This window comes from Oncorhynchus kisutch, linkage group LG22 (genome assembly GCF_002021735.2).
Source record: "Oncorhynchus kisutch isolate 150728-3 linkage group LG22, Okis_V2, whole genome shotgun sequence".
NCBI lineage: Eukaryota > Metazoa > Chordata > Actinopteri > Salmoniformes > Salmonidae > Oncorhynchus > Oncorhynchus kisutch.
In genome coordinates this window covers 13287776-13303906 of record NC_034195.2, presented here as the reverse complement: position 1 = coordinate 13303906, position 16131 = coordinate 13287776, and the positions used below count along the sequence as shown (strand labels likewise).

At 40.8% G+C, this 16131-nt stretch overlaps 1 protein-coding gene across 13 annotated transcripts in view; it reads right to left on the bottom strand.

Annotated features, from left to right (window-relative positions):
- Positions 1-16131, bottom strand: part of nap1l4a (nucleosome assembly protein 1-like 4a) — a 67693-nt gene that overhangs the window by 4077 nt on the left and 47485 nt on the right. For all 13 annotated transcript variants that reach the window (XM_031801814.1, XM_031801813.1, XM_020457026.2 and 10 more), the window contains exons 10-13: positions 8449-8468; positions 7968-8087; positions 7744-7779; positions 7606-7650 (exon numbers count right to left, since the gene is read on the bottom strand). In XM_031801814.1, the coding sequence (XP_031657674.1) occupies positions 7606-7650; positions 7744-7779; positions 7968-8087; positions 8449-8468 (221 nt within the window). The remainder of the gene's footprint in view (positions 1-7605; positions 7651-7743; positions 7780-7967; positions 8088-8448; positions 8469-16131) is intronic.

Genomic DNA, 16131 nt, shown 5'->3' with positions numbered 1-16131 from the left:
GATATATACTGCCGTTCAAAAGTTGAGTCCCTTAGAAATGTCCTTGTTTTTGAATGAAAAGCACATTTGTCCATTAAGATCACATCAACTTGATCAGAAATAGTATTAACTTGTTAATGTTGTAAATGACCATTGTAGCTGGAAACAGCTGATTTTTTATGGAATATCTTTATAGGCATACAAAGATCCATTATCAGCAACCATCACTCTTGTGCTCCAATGGCACGTTGCGTTCGCGAATCCTTTTAAAAGGCTAATTGATCATTAGAAAATCCTTTTGCAATTATGTGGTTTCTCATGGTCTGAGTCATTTAAGTGTCTTTTGGCAAACTTCAAGCGGGCTGTCATTTGCCTTTTACTGAGGAGTGGGTTATGTCAGGCCACTTTACCATAAAGGCCTGGTTGGTGGAGTGCTGCAAAGATGATTGTCCTTCTGGAAGGTTCTCTCATCTCCACAGAGGAACTCTGTCTGAGCGACCATATTCTTGGTCACCTCCCTGACCAAGGCCCTTCTCCCCTGATTGCTCAGTTTGGCCGGGCGGCCAGCTCTACGAAGAGTCTTGGTGGTTCCAAACCTCTTCCATTTAAGCATGGAGACCACTGGGTTCTTGGGGACTTTCAATGCTGCAGACCCTGGTACCCTTCCCCAGATCTGCCTCGACACAAACCTGTCTCGGAGCGCTACAGACAATTCCTTTAACCTCCTTTTTGCTGTGACATGCACGGTCAACTGTGGGACATTTTATTAGACAGGTGTTTGCCCTTCCAAATCATGTCCAATCAATTGAATTTGTGCATAGGCAATACGGTAAGCTATCAGACAGACAAAGGTGTGTGTAACGTCATCGCTCTGAAAATAGACAACGCTTAGTTTGTTACATTTGATTTTATGTGCCAACATGTTCCTAATTGGACAAGCTAAACGTGTACAATTTGCCAAATGGATAGCCTAGGCCAGGGGTTGAAACCTTTTCATGTCAAGGATCCCCATAGGACTCCCTACAAAAAAAAGTGAGAAAGCGGCGCAACTCATCCTGGGCTTAAGGCACAACACTGCACATCACAAGAACGGTTTCAAAATAATAAATAAGTCATATATAGCCTCATTGCTGTGAGACGATAGACTTGCCATTTTTGCATGTTTCAATTAAGCGCTTAATGAAAAATATCCGTTCCTTGTTGGCTACAGATGCATTTTGTTGGTCCGACATTTTACCATTTGGAACGAATTTAACTTGTTAACCGGTTAATGGTGGTCGGTTAAATTGGACGAAATGTGAAACTATTATTCTTTTGACTGACTCATCCTGAATTTACACTGAACAAAAACGCAACATGTAAAGTGTTGGTCCCATGTTTCATGAACTGAAATAAAATGCCAGAAATGTTGTATATGCACAAATAATATTTCTCAACACAGAAATGCACACTTCCCTATTAGTGAGCATTTCTCCTTTGCCAAGATAATTCATCCACCTGACAGGTGTGGCATATAAAGAAATGATTAAACAGCATGATCATTACAGTCTGTAATAAAGCCATTCTGTGGGGAAAAACTCCTTCTGATTGGGTTGGCCTGGCTTCCTATAACCTCCCATGCGAAATCCATAGATTAGGGCCTAATGAATTGATTTAAATTGACTGACTTCCTTATAGGAACTAATCAGTAAATCTATGAAATTGTTGGATGTCGCATTTATATTTTTGTTCAGTATACGTCCATTAATTTCTTCAACTTGTACCCAAACATTTTTAAAAAATACAAGTAAAAAATATTTGCTTAAAGTTACACATTTTGACAGAGTTAATGAACTGTCCATTGAACAGCACAGCATTTGATAAAATAGGACCATGTTTGAAACAAGTGTTTCTAAGCTAGGGCTGGGTGGTGTTCCGTATTTTATGATATACCAGTCTTGATGCACGGACCGGTTTGGGTTTTTACTTTACCTTCTATAACGGTATTTGAATGTTTGGTTTGTTTAATGTGATACGACGTGTGTAATGTGGACTTTTATAGTTTACTTCGCTACTTAAGTCATCTCTCTCCACGCCACTTTCCCCAGACCTAGCCCCGCCCCGTCACTCAAGGAATATCCTCACTTTGCTTCTTAATATAAATCCACTAGAGTTCTATAATTACACCATTAGCTGGTCTTCCTTACATCTTCAAACAGCTAGTTTGTCTTTTCTTAGCAAGTTGGGCCTAAATCTTGTTAGCCGCTAATGCTAATCGCCAGCTAGTAAATAAATGTACTGAGTCAGAGCAAATGTAATTAGCAAAACAGCCTGATAATACCAGTGATGTGGTAGACCTAAATCGGTATATTTGTGCAACAGTATCTTCTAAATCAAAGAGGAATACGCAAAGCATGAATATGTAAGCTACAAGAAGTAGCTAAGAGAAAACATGCAATGTAGCCAAAGATTATTGGGTCCCCTAGGAAACACTTTGGTTTCTACCAACTGTATTCAAAGTGCCCACTATTATTATACTCTAACTATAGAATAATCATATTTCCATGATGCCAACAGTTCACCCAAATGTTCCCCCAAAAGTCAAATCTTGTTTTTTTTTAAATGACATGTTTTGCTAAAATAAGGTTTATCTCCATTAGCATACTGGTTATTGTCAGGAATTTCAGATGACTAACATGCCAAAAGAAAACTGTTACTCAGGCCCAGAAGCTAGGATATGCATATACTTGCTTTTCTAGCATTGGCTAGAAAACACTGAAGTTTCTACAACTGTTAAAATAATGTTTGTGAGTATAACAGAACTGATATGGCAGGCGAAAACCGAGGAAAATCCATTCGTAAATATTTGAGGTCACAGGCCATTTTCAATGCTTGCCTATGGGATATACAAATAGGTAAGACCCAGATTGCAGTTCCTATGGCTTCCACTACATGTCAACAGTCTTAGAAAGGGTTTCAGGCTTGTTTTTTGAAAAATGAGCAAGTAGTGGGGAAAACTCCAAGGTGTATTTCATTAGAAATGTAGTCTTGTTGGCACGTGAATGAGGTGCACGCTCTTCGTTATTTATCTTCCCTATATATTTAGATATTAGAATACCTGAGGATTAATTAGAAACATCGTTTAACTTGTTTGGATGAACTTTACTGGTAACTTTTTAGATTCGTTTGTATGCATGTTGAACGAGTGGATTACTGAAACAACCGAGCCTACTAAATGGACATTTTGGGGATATAAAGAAGGACTTTATCGAACAAACCAACCATTCATTGTGTAGATGGGACCCTTGGGATTGCAAACAGAGGAAGTTCTTCAAAAGTTATTAATTTAAAATCGCTATTTGTGATGCCTGTGCTGGTTGAAAAAGTATTTGTGTGGGGCGCTGTCCTCAGATTATCGCTTGGTATGCTTTCGCCGTAAAGCCTTTTGAAATCTGACATGGCGGTTGGAATAACAAGAAGTGAAGCTATTAAACGAGCCTCTAGCGTGTAAGACACTTGTATTTTCATGAATGTTTAATATTATGATTTTTGAATTTCGCGCTCTGCAATTTCACAGGATGTTGTCGTAGGTGTCCCGCTAGCGTTTCATGCACCAAAAGAGGTTAAGTAAATACAGGCATGCACCACATTACTACAAAACAAAACAGCTCAATCAAGCCTGATGGTCTTGTAAGTATAAACCCAAAGCTTGCCATTCATTAAATAAAAACATGACAAGGTAGCGCAATGGAATGTCACTGTTGTGTGAAGAATCATATACATTACCCTGTATGTGGTACAAATCACATTATTGTGGAAGCACTTCTAAGAGTATGAATTAGGCTGTTTGAGAAGGTTTGAATCCTAAGCAACCTGCCTACATATAGTTTGAAGTACAATACCAACATAGCTACTGTAGTAGGTCAAAGCTGTGTGCTGGAAAACCTTGGTAGAGCATGGGTGGAAAAGGCATTGTTGTTCCTTTTTCGGCTTCAAAGACTGTCACTTCAAATGTCGTTTTTGGTTTTTAATCCATGTTTTTTACACCGGAAGGTGCACAACATAATTAATCAATAAGGCCTGAGTGGGTGTGGTATATGACCAATATACCACAGCTACGGGCTGTTCAATGTAAGGCAAAGTGCCTGGATACAGCCCTTAGCCGGTGTATATTGGCCATATACCACAAAACCGAGGTGCCTTATTGCTATTATTAACTGATTACCAACGTAATTAGAACAGTAAAAAGTTAAAATGTTGTCAAACCCATACCACGGCATCCAGCATTCAGGGCTTGAACCGCAGTTTATACAGCATAACACATGCTCTCCTTGTGAACCCTCACAATATTATGTGTTTTGTTGAATTTATTGATAAGATCTCAGCTCATAATCCTAATGATCAAAAGCAAATTGGCAAGACGAGGTGTGACCGTGACTATATCATAGTCATCCATCTCGGTGGAAATGACTTGGGGGAAACAAAGGGGACAGCCGTCATGACTCAGATGCGAGCTGATTTGTAGGTAGTCATCTGAATGTTGGATGTTTCAGTGGGAGGAGGACATTAACAAGTGCATAAAGACGGCCCGGGGCCCTGTCAACTAGCTGGTGTTGGCATTTCTCAGTGACAGGCGCATGCCCACAATCCGCCACTGCTAGGGCTGTGGCAGTCACAAAATTGTGTCAGCTGGGGATTGTCACGCAATAATTGTCGGTCTCACGGTAATTGATCGTTAATTAACAAACACATTTAGCATCTCCTGCCTTCCACATTTAGCCTACAAGCCACTGATACAGACCTTTGGAACATCTACATTTTAAAAAGTCTAATAAATCCATGTAATACACCATCACAATAAATCCATTATGTATTTTAGACAGGACTAAAGAAACATGATATGAAGAAAATGTATATTTCAGAAGAACAGAATAGCATACTCTGAGTTGTCCTTATGTTAGGTCCTGATCTGGCCATGCCAAATGGCTGTGGGCTACACTACTTCATTTAGCAGACAGGATTTCCTTAGAATTCCATGGCATTATTTTATAGTATGAAGAATAGAATTGTACAAAGCTGAATAAAATATATTTTCACCAAACGATTTGAGGGAGTGTGCACATGCAGCTATTCTGTGTTAAGCAGTTAAAGTGTGCTTAGAGTGATTCACGTAACTTTAGTTGTTGTGTTGTGATTTTTAATACATTGTAAGGCTGTATGATGCGACTAATAATTTGAAAAGAAGTCGCTTGAAAAGGTATGAGTTCTGCTTTGTTTTTTTGCACAGGCTGTCACTCATTCACAATTTGACAAGCACTTAATAATGCCTAGAATTTCAGTGGCATCCCCTTTGTGTGGCTGTAATACATCCTAAAAAAAATCCATGCATTTTGCGGCCAGTGCACCCTTCTTGAGTGCTGCGTGATCAATCACGTGATCGGCTCTCCCACAGAACTACAAATGAAGACAGACATCAGGGACACAACTGCGCGCGTCCTTATCCAATTCCGAGGTGCATATTGAAGATGATGGAACTGTCCACATTTACTTTGACAGCCAAAAATACGAGTAGGCCTAACGAACAGCAAAAGCACTAGCCTATGTCAACCTACTATCCCCCATAGTTCAAAAGTTGACCTATTTTATTCTGATGAGAAATAAATATTCCAAAAATAGTCTAGGACAGATCCCAAATGAATACAACCACTAGCATCAAAAAACCTGCTTTAAGCAATGAGCCCGACGCAACAATGAGGACATTTAGCTTAAAATGTTGCTAAACTATTAGGCTATTTCTTCACATAGGAGCAGCAATGCGCACATGGCAGTAGGATAAGCGCTAATGTCCACTTCCAATTATGGATGTAATGCTTTTACTATAAAATTTAAAAATGACCTTCCCTAAAACTTGAAACTCACGCTCAGCGTGAGTGGAGTTAAGATGAATGTGCTTCATTTTAAAAGAAGTCCTTTGGCCACTTTAGTTGTGATACAAACCTTATTGAAACATATAGGCCTATGGGCTAGGCTACATGAGGTGTGAGGATATGATTCGGCATTGTTTCTTATGCTGGGCATCATTCACAAGTGATCGTTTAATATTGTCACCCATCACACTATTCTTGATGTAATCTTGTCTTTACATATACTAAATAATAAAGGGGAAAGGGGGATACCTAGTCAGTTATACAACTGAATGCCTTCAACTTAAATGTATCTCCCGCATTTAACCCAACCCCTCTGAATCAGAAAGGTGTGGGGGGCTGCCATAATCGACATCCATGTCTTCGGCACCTGGGGAACAGCGTGTTAACTGCCTTGCTCAAGGGCAGAACGACAGATTTACTTTGTCAGCTCGGGGATTCGATCCAGCAATTTTGTATAAGCACGCTAACATTAGCTAGTTTGCTACATCGCCAATCAACATATGTTTGCATTTATAGATTAACCTCAGCTTGAATACCACCATATAGCTAGCTATATACAGTAGCTAGGTTTGTTTGCATACATTTATGACTGGCAGCATAGTGCAAGTAGCTGTGTGGTTGCTGAACTAGCGATCCCAAACTTAATAGCTAATTAAAAATTCTGATGTGTTCTGTCGCAGCCTGCCACGACTGGGAGATCCATGGAGAGCGGCACAATTGGCCCAGGGTCGTCCAGGTTAGGGAGGGTTTGGCCGGCAGGGATATCCTTGTCTCATCGCGCACTAGCGACTTCTGTGGCGGACCAGGCGCAGTGCACGCTGACCAGGTCGCCAGGTGTACGGTGTTTCCTCCGACACATTGGTGCGGCTGGCTTCCGGGTTGGATGTGTGTTGTGTCAAGAAGCAGTGCGGCTAGGTTGGGTTGGCTCTCGACCTTCGCCTCTCGAGTCTGTACGGGAGTTGCAGCGATGAGACAAGACTGTAACTACTCCAATTGGATACCACGAAATTGAATAATTGTATTTATTTTTTAATTTAAAAAAAGAAAGTACATTTTCAAATTCTGATATGTGGTACTCAGTAACAGACAGACGGCTCATGACCAGAGGTGGGGAGTGTGTGGTGCACCTCCAATCAATTGATTACCGAATATTCGAGATTGGTGTCATATTGGCTTATATATGATGGTAGGGATATTTGAATTTAACATTGAGTTTCAACTAATGCCTATAACAGAAGTGACAATAATATACTATGATTATAGCATAGTAAAATTGTAAATGTAAAATATCAAACTGTTATTAGATCTAGCCTACTTGTAAATGTTCAAAATATTCATAAGCTGCCTATGATCTACAACTGGGATAATTTTCTTAAAATAAAAAAATTAGAAAAATTACAACATTGAAAAAAATACATAAAATAACCTGAGACATGATTAAATGCAATAAAAACAATGAATGGTGCTATAAAAATTTAAGTGACCTGTAATTAACACATTACGTTTTACAGTCCTCGTTATAACAATGTTTTGTGAAGGGAAATATGATAAGCAGTTGGAGCTAGGAGGCTACTTCCTTTGACACACATGTACCTGTGTGAGGAGAACTATCAGTTGGGGCTAGGAGGCTACTTCCTTTGACACACATGTACCTGGGTGAGGAGAACCAGAACACACTCAAAAGAAGCATGTCTACTAGCAGCACTGCCTAAATACTGACCTTAGGATCAAAGTCTCCCTCGTCATCATCATCACCATCCTGCTCCTAAAATCACAAGAGACAGAGTAAATAATGACAATTATCCTTAGTATGTTCCATTTCACAAATAAAGATATTCATATCCAATCCTCTCCTTACCTCTTCATCTCCCTCCTCCAGCTCTTCCTCCTCAAACTGCACAGACAAGAGGACAACAGCGTTACACATTCTGTTACAGCTCCCGATTGCAAATACAGACCAAATACAAAGTTGTGGAAATGGAAAACTCTTAATCAAATGTACTTATGACAGACTCAATAGTTTTGCTCATGTTATAACATGCATTTGCTGTATGCCTATATGTGTGTGTGTTTGACACGTACACTTTCGTCGTCCTCCAGTGCCTCTCCAGTGAAGTAGAGCACAGCTCGGGGGACTATCCTCTCACGGAAAAAATGGCCAATCTCAAAGTCTGTGGCTAAGGCGAACTCGGCGTCCTCGTCCTGGGGAGACAGTTGTTTTTTTTAGGCCACTTTCCTAGAGACAGCCCAGACCAGGGACCGAATTCAGAAAACTACTCAGAGTAGGAGTGCTGATCTAGGATCCATTTCCGCTTTTATATGAATTAATGGAAAGGGGAACCTGATTCTAGATCAGCAATCCTACTCCGAGATGTTTTGTAAATACAGGCCCTGCACAAAGTGCCTTATGAATGGGAAATCATTGAAATCACTTTTTTAGTCCAGGATTAGGCTTCTGTCCAAGTAACTGACCCTCTAACAATATTTCCATTAAATGTAGAAACTGCTAAAAGTTATATAAATTGTGCATTTAGGTCTGAAATGCAGATCAAATATTACTCACCGGCTCTCCATCAGGTGACACTGTAAGAGAAAGGAAATTATTACCTTTGATTTAGAAAGTTCACATTTCGCAAACAATAGTTTCGTTTCATAAAGCCAATCCTGAAAGGGCAGCCCGACATAGATCAATCACTCAACAACGATCAAATTACATTCACACTGCTGATAACTTCTATACAACACCTCCATGAAATTAGTGACATCACCCAGGTGCTCTTTGATCTCGATTTTTCTCAGTCACACCCTGGTAAGCGACAGAGCACCACCCTCACTGACAAAACATTGATGAGTTTTCAAAGGAAGGCGGAAATGTCACTGCTTTCTTTATCTTGAGTTGGGAAATCACTCCATCGCCAACAATGGCAATGAGTGACTCAACGTCATAAGTTTTAAAAGAAATACTTAGGAGTATTTGGGTGGTTGCACCAACATGGATTAATGCTTAAACTAGGTTAAGTCAAGGTTTATATAGATGTTTAACTAATCCTAGTTAAATTAAATCCTTCCTGTAATCTAAGTTTAGTTTAAGCCTGTTGCTCAATGAATTACAATAAATGGAAAACTCTTAATCAATGTACTTATGACAGACTCAATAGTTTTGCTCATGTTATAACATACATTTGCTGTATGCCTACAGTGGGGCAAAAAAGTATTTAGTCAGCCACCAATTGTGCAAGTTCTCACACTTAAAAAGATGGAGGCCTGTAATTTATCATCATAGGTACACTTCAACTATGACAGACAAAATTAGAAGAAAAAAAATCCTGAAAATCACATTGTAGGATTTTTTATGAATGTATTTGCAAATTATGGTGGAAAATAAGTATTTGGTCAATAAAAGTTTCTCAATACTTTGTTATATACCCTTTGTTGGCAATGACAGAGGTCAAACGTTTTCTGTAAGACTTCACAAGGTTTTCACACTGTTGCTGGTATTTTGGCCCATTCCTCCATGCAGATCTCCTCTAGAGCAGTGATGTTTTGGGGCTGTTGCTGGGCAACACAGACTTTCAACTCCCTCCAAAGATTTTCTATGAGGTTGAGATCTGGTGACTGGCTAGGCCACTCCAGGACCTTGAAATGCTTCTTACGAAGCCACTCCTTCGTTGCCCGGGCGGTGTGTTTGGGATCATTGTCATGCTGAAAGACCCAGCCACGTTTCATCTTCAATGCCCTTGCTGATGGAAGGAGGTTTTCACTCAAAATCTCACTATATATGGCCCCATTCATTCTTTCCTTTACACGGATCAGTCTTCCTGGTCCCTTTGCAGAAAAACAGTCCCAAAGCATCATGTTTCCACCCCCATGCTTTACAGTAGGTATGGTGTTCTTTGGATGCAACTCAGCATTCTGTGTCCTCCAAACACGACAAGTTGAGTTACCAAAAAGTTATATTTTGGTTTCATCTGACATTCTCCCAATCTTCAGACGGGCCTGGACATGTACTGGCTTAAGCAGGGGGACACGTCTGGCACTGCAGGATTTGAGTCCCTGGCGGCATAGTGTGTTACTGATGGTAGGCTTTGTTACTTTAGTCCCAGCTCTCTGCAGGTCATTCACTAGGTCCCCCCGTGTGGTTCTGGGATTTTTGCTCACCGTTCGTGTGATCATTTTGACCCCACGGGGTGAGATCTTGCGTGAAGCCCCAGATCGAGGAAGATTATCAGTGGTCTTGTATGTCTTCCATTTCCTAATAATTGCTCCCACACTTTTTTGCCCCACTGTATATGTGCGTGTTTGACACGTACACTTTCGTCATCCTCCAGTGCCTCTCCAGTGAAGTAGAGCATAGCTCGAAGGACTATCCTCTCACGGAAAAAATGGCCAATATCAAATTCTGTGGCTAAGGTGAACTCTGCGTCCTCGTCCTGGGGATTAATGCTTAAACTAGGTTAAATCAAGGTTTATCTAAATGTTTAACTAATCCTAGTTAAATTAAATCCTTCCTGTAATCTAAGTTTAGTTTTCACTTTAAGCCTGTTGCTCAATGAATTAAAATAAATTATGGCGATTAATTCTAAACTGCCACTTGAGATAATTTAACTGATCAAATGGCAGCATATCCTACTGTGGAGAGACCAAAACGAGTTCCTCAGAATAATTAGCGACAGGTTGAATCCTGTTGAGTTTTATGATAATTAACTCATGATTAGTAGGCTAATTAGTAGCTATTGAGTAGCTTGGGTGAATAAGGTGGCCAGAGTAGACTGCCTGCTACTCAGGCCCAGAAACTAAGATATGCATATTATTAGTAGATTTGGATAGAAAACACTGAAGTTTCTAAAACGGTTTGAATGATGTCTGAGTATAACAGAAAAAAATCCAAACAGGAAGTGGGAAATCTGAGGTTTGTAGTTTTTCAAATCTTTGCATATCCAAGATACAACGTAAATTCGGTCTGATTGCACTTCCTAATGCTTCCACTAGATGTCAGTCTTTAGAACTTTGTTTGAGGCTACTGTGAAGGAGAGAATGAGAGCTGTTTCAACCAGAGGTCAATCTCACGTGTGCCTGTGAGAGTTAGCTGCGTTCCATTGCATTTCTAAAGACAAAGCAATTCTCCAGTTGAAACATTATTGAAGATTTATGTTAAAAACATCCTAAAGATTGATTCTATACATCGTTTGACATGTTTCTACGAACTGTAACGGAACTTCTTGACTTTGTCTGGACCTAGTGCTCGCACCTCATGAATTTGGATTTGTGATCTAAGCGAGCGAACAAAAAGGAGGTATTTGGACATAAATGGACTTTATCAAACATAACAAACTGGGACTGGGATTCCTGGGAGTGCATTCTGATGAAGGTAAGTGAATATTTATAATGCTATTTCTGACTTCTGTATTGCTTGTTTTTGTGTCTGAGTGCTGCACTCAGATTATTGTATGGTGTGCTTTTTCCGTAGTTTTTTGGGGGGGAAATCTGACACAGCGGTTGCATTAAGGAGAAGTGGATCTATAATTCCATGCCTAACACTTATCTTTTATCAATGTTCATTATGAGAATTTCTGTAAATTGACATGGCTCTCTGCAAAATCACCAGATGTTTTGGAAGCAAAACATTACTGAACATAACGCGCCAATGTAAACTGAGATTTTTGGATATAAATATGAACTTGATCAAACAAAAAAACATACATGTATTGTGTATCATGAAGTCCTATGAGTGTCATCTGATGAAGATCAAAGGTTAGTGATTCATTTTCTCTCTATTTCTGCTTTTTGTGACTCCTCCTGTGTTTTTCTGTAACTAGGTGCTGACCTAACAAACGTTTGGTGTGCTTTCGTCGTAAGGCCTTTTTGAAATCGGACACTGTGGTGGGCTTCACAAGTTTCTTTACCATGGTGTAAAATACTTGTTTTGAGGAATTTTAATTTTGAGATGTTTGAATTTGGCACCCTGCACTTTCACTGGCTTGTCACTTGTCATATCGATCCCGTTAGCGGGATTTCAGCCATAAGAAGTTAGTTAGTTTTAAAGTGCATTATAGGCATGGATATTTATCGGTTATTTATGCTTACTAAATATTGGTTTTCCATTGTCATCATAGGGGGTTATGGAGAGGGGCAAACTGCTGGTGAATCATCTCGCACATCTTCTGGGTGATAGGATCAATTCCCTTGGATGGAGCCCCCCCCCCTCCGACTCCGGTCTAAAATAGCCCGTGCCTCTCCTCTGCCGCATCCTTTTTGTCTTAAGTTTTTTCCAGCACGCTTTCATCCGAGTCGGGTCCCTCTTCTCTTTAAGCCGTGTTGATCCATTATATTTGTTGCATAAAATGGCCCAGGTGTCTTCCTTTTTGACAGTCATGTTGTCTGTCTTTTTATCCTCTAGTACATTACTAAATTCCTCCATCAGCTCCGACAACTTTTTTCCCCAAAAGCCAACCAATGAGAACCTTTCACAATGGAGTTAGTAGTTCTAACGTTACATTGTTATTATTTTATCAAGGAACAGCAACTTTGTGGCCTGATATGTCAAGTAGGCTAGCTACTTCTTTTAAACTAATGAAATACCTCATATATTGGTGTAACATGTCACACTAATCAGTTTAAAACCATTAATCAGAGGTTTACTGGTCCAGATATAAAATTAAGTGGTGCAACACATCTGATTAATTAAAACTGGATTTACAAAACCTAGATTAGCTCTAACCCTAGATGAGCTCTAACCCTAGATGAATTTAAACCATGTTGGTGTGACCCACCCTTCATCCAATAATCTTGATCTCAATCTACACCGAACAAAATATAAATGCAACGTGTTGGCCCCACGTTTCATAAAAGATCCCAGAAATATTGTGTAGGCACAGAAAGCTTTTTTCTCTAAAATGTTGTGCACAAATGTTTACATCACTGTTATTGAGAATTTCTCCTTCAAAATAATCCATCCACCAGACAGGTGTGGCAGATCAAGAAGCTGATTAAACGGCATGATCATTACAGGTGCACCTTGTGCTGGGGACAAAAAGCCCAGTCTAAAATGTCCAGTTGTCAACACACAATGCCAGAGATGTCTCAAGTTGAGGGAGCTTGCAATTGGATCTTCACTAAGATCGTCCACCAAAGCCGCCATAATTTAAGAGAATTTGGCCTAACAACTGCAGACCACCCGTATGGTGTCATGTGGGCGATGATTTGCTGATGTCAAATTGCTGATGTCAAATTGACGGCAATTTGAATGCACAGAAATACTGTGACGTTATCCTGAGGCCTATTTCTTATAATGTATCTGTGACTCACATATGCATATTAGTATTCCCAGTCATGTGAAATCCATAGATTAGGGCCTACTGAATTTTTTTCTTCACATTGTTACAATCCATATCAGGAAATCGGGTCAAAGTAAATTCTTTGAAATGGTTACATGTTGCTTTTATATTTTAGTTTAGTATAATTAATTATTCTAAGAAAACTGTATGTTGCAAAATCACAAATTGGTCACCAACATTCATGTGGGCCATACAGGCCACACCCATGGAAAACAGCCCAGAATGTCACAACCACAGTACTCATAAACTGAATATCAAATGAATAATGCAACAATTTTACTAAGTTACAGCTAATAAGGAAAAAATTATAATAAAAAAAAAATATATATATATATAAAAAAATGGAAGAAAAAAAAATGTATTCAATCGGTCAATTGAAATAAATTAGGCCCTAATCTATGGATTTCACATGACTGGCCATAAAGATCTGCAGAGATACCTTAAAAAAAATAAAAAGTAGGAGAATGGATCAGAAAACCAGTCAGTATCTGGTGTGACCATGCACCTCATGCAGCGCAACATCTCCTTCGCATAGAGTTGATCAGGCTATTGACTGTGTCCTGTTGTCCCAATCCTCTTCAATGGCTGTGATAATTTGATGGATATTGGAGTGAGCTGGAACACACTGTCGTACACGTCGATCCAGAGCATCCCAAACATGCTCAATGGGTGACATGTCTGTTGAGTATGCAGGCCATGGAAGAACGGACATTTTCAGCCTCCACGAATTGTGTACAGATCCTTGCGACATGGGGCCGTGCATTATCACGCTGAAACATGAGGTGATGGCCGCTGATGAATAGCACAACAATGAGCCTCAGGATCTCCTTACGGTAGCTCTGTGCATTCAAATTGACATGGTCCGCTACCAAAACCTGCGGGCTCTCCTTCACTGCAGCCGACGTGAGCAAAACATTGTTAACCGTCGCAAGGCTGCAGGCCCAGACGTCATTCCCAGCCGCGTCCTCAGAGCATGCGCAGACCAGAAGGCTGGTGTGTTTATGGACATATTCAATCAATCCTTAACCCAGTCTGCTGTTCCCACATGCTTCAAGAGGGCCACCATTGTTCCTGTTCCCAAGAAAGCTAAGGTAACTGAGCTAAATGACTACCGCACCGCCCCACTCACTTCCGTCATCATGAAGTGCATTGAGAGACTAGTCAAGGACCATATCACCTCCACCCTACCTGACACCCTAGACCCACTCCAATTTGCTTACCGCCCCAATAGGTTCACAGACGACACAATCGCATCACACTGCCCTAACCCATCTGGACAAGAGGAATACCTACGTGAGAATGCTGTTCATCAAATACAGCTCAGCATTTAACACCATAGTACCCTCCAAGCTCGTCATTAAGCTCGAGACCCTGGGTCTCGACTTCGCCCTGTGCAACTGGGTCCTGGACTTCCTGATGGGCCGCCCCCAGGTGGTGAGGGTAGGTAACAATATCTCCACCCCGCTGATCCTCAACACTGGGGCCTCACAAGGTTGCGTTCCACTTTAAAATCACCCACGACTGCATGGCCATGCACGCCTCCTACTCAATCATCAAGTTTGCAGATGACACTACATTGGTAGGCTTGATTACCAACAACGACGAGACGGCCTAGAGGGAGGAGGTGAGGGCCCTCGGAGTGTGGTGTCAGAAAAATAACCTCACACTCAAAACAAAAAGGAGATGATTGTGGACTTCAGGAAACAGCAGAGGGAGCACCCCCCCATCCACATCGACGGGACAGTAGTGGAGAGGGTAGTAAGTTAAGTTCCTCGGCATACACATCACAGACAAACTGAAATGGTCCAACCACACAGACAGCGTGGTGAAGGCGGCGCAGAAACTCAGCTTGTCACCAAAAGCACTCAAACTTCGAGAGCATCCTGTCGGGCTGTATCACCACCTGGTACGGCAACTGCTCCACCCATAACCATAAGGCTCTCCAGAGGGTAGTGAGGTCTGCACAACGCATCACCGGGGGCTAACTACCTGCCCTCCAGGACACCTACACCACCCTATGTCAGAGGAAGGCCATAAAGATCATCAAGGACAACCACCCGAGCCACTACCTGTTCACCCCGCTATCATCCAGAAAGCAAGGTCAGTACAGGTGCATCAAAGCAGGGACTGAGAGACTGAAAAACAGCTTCTCAAGTAGAGGTCGGCCGATTAATCAGGGTCGATTTCAAGTTTTCATAAATCGGAAATCTGTATTTTGACAGATTTTTTTTTTTACACCTTTATTTAATCTTTATTTAACTAGGCAAGTCAGTTAAGAACACATTCTTATTTTCAATGACGGCCTAGGAACGGTGGGTTAACTGCCTCGTTCAGGGGCAGAATGACAGATTTTCACCTTGTCAGCTCGGGGACCGAATATTGCAACCTTACAGTTAACAAGTCCAAGACAATAACGACCTGCCTCTCGTTGCAGGAGACTGCCTGCAATGCGAATGCAGTAAGCCAAGTTAAGTTGCTAGCTAGCATTAAACTTATCATATAAAAAACATTCATACCGTAATTGCTGGACTATTAAGCGCACCTGAATATAAACCGCACCCACTGAATTATTTAAAAAATATGTATTTTGTACATAAATAAGCCGCACATGTCTATAAGCCACTTTACACAGCCTTTAAACAAAACACGGCGTTGTAACAAAAATAAATAGGCTTTAACGAAACACGGCTTGTAACAAAAATTAAAACAGTAGCCAACCAAGAAAGTCATTGGTCACCATCTTCCTCCTCCTGTGCACTGAAACCACTGAAGTCATCTCCTTCGGTGTCGGAGTTGAATAGCCTCAGAATTGCTTCATCCGATGTTGGATCGTTTTCATTGTCGCTCTCATCACTTTCATCCGGAGGCAAATACCCCGCTGAGCTTATGCTGCCCCTTCAACACGCAGCAGT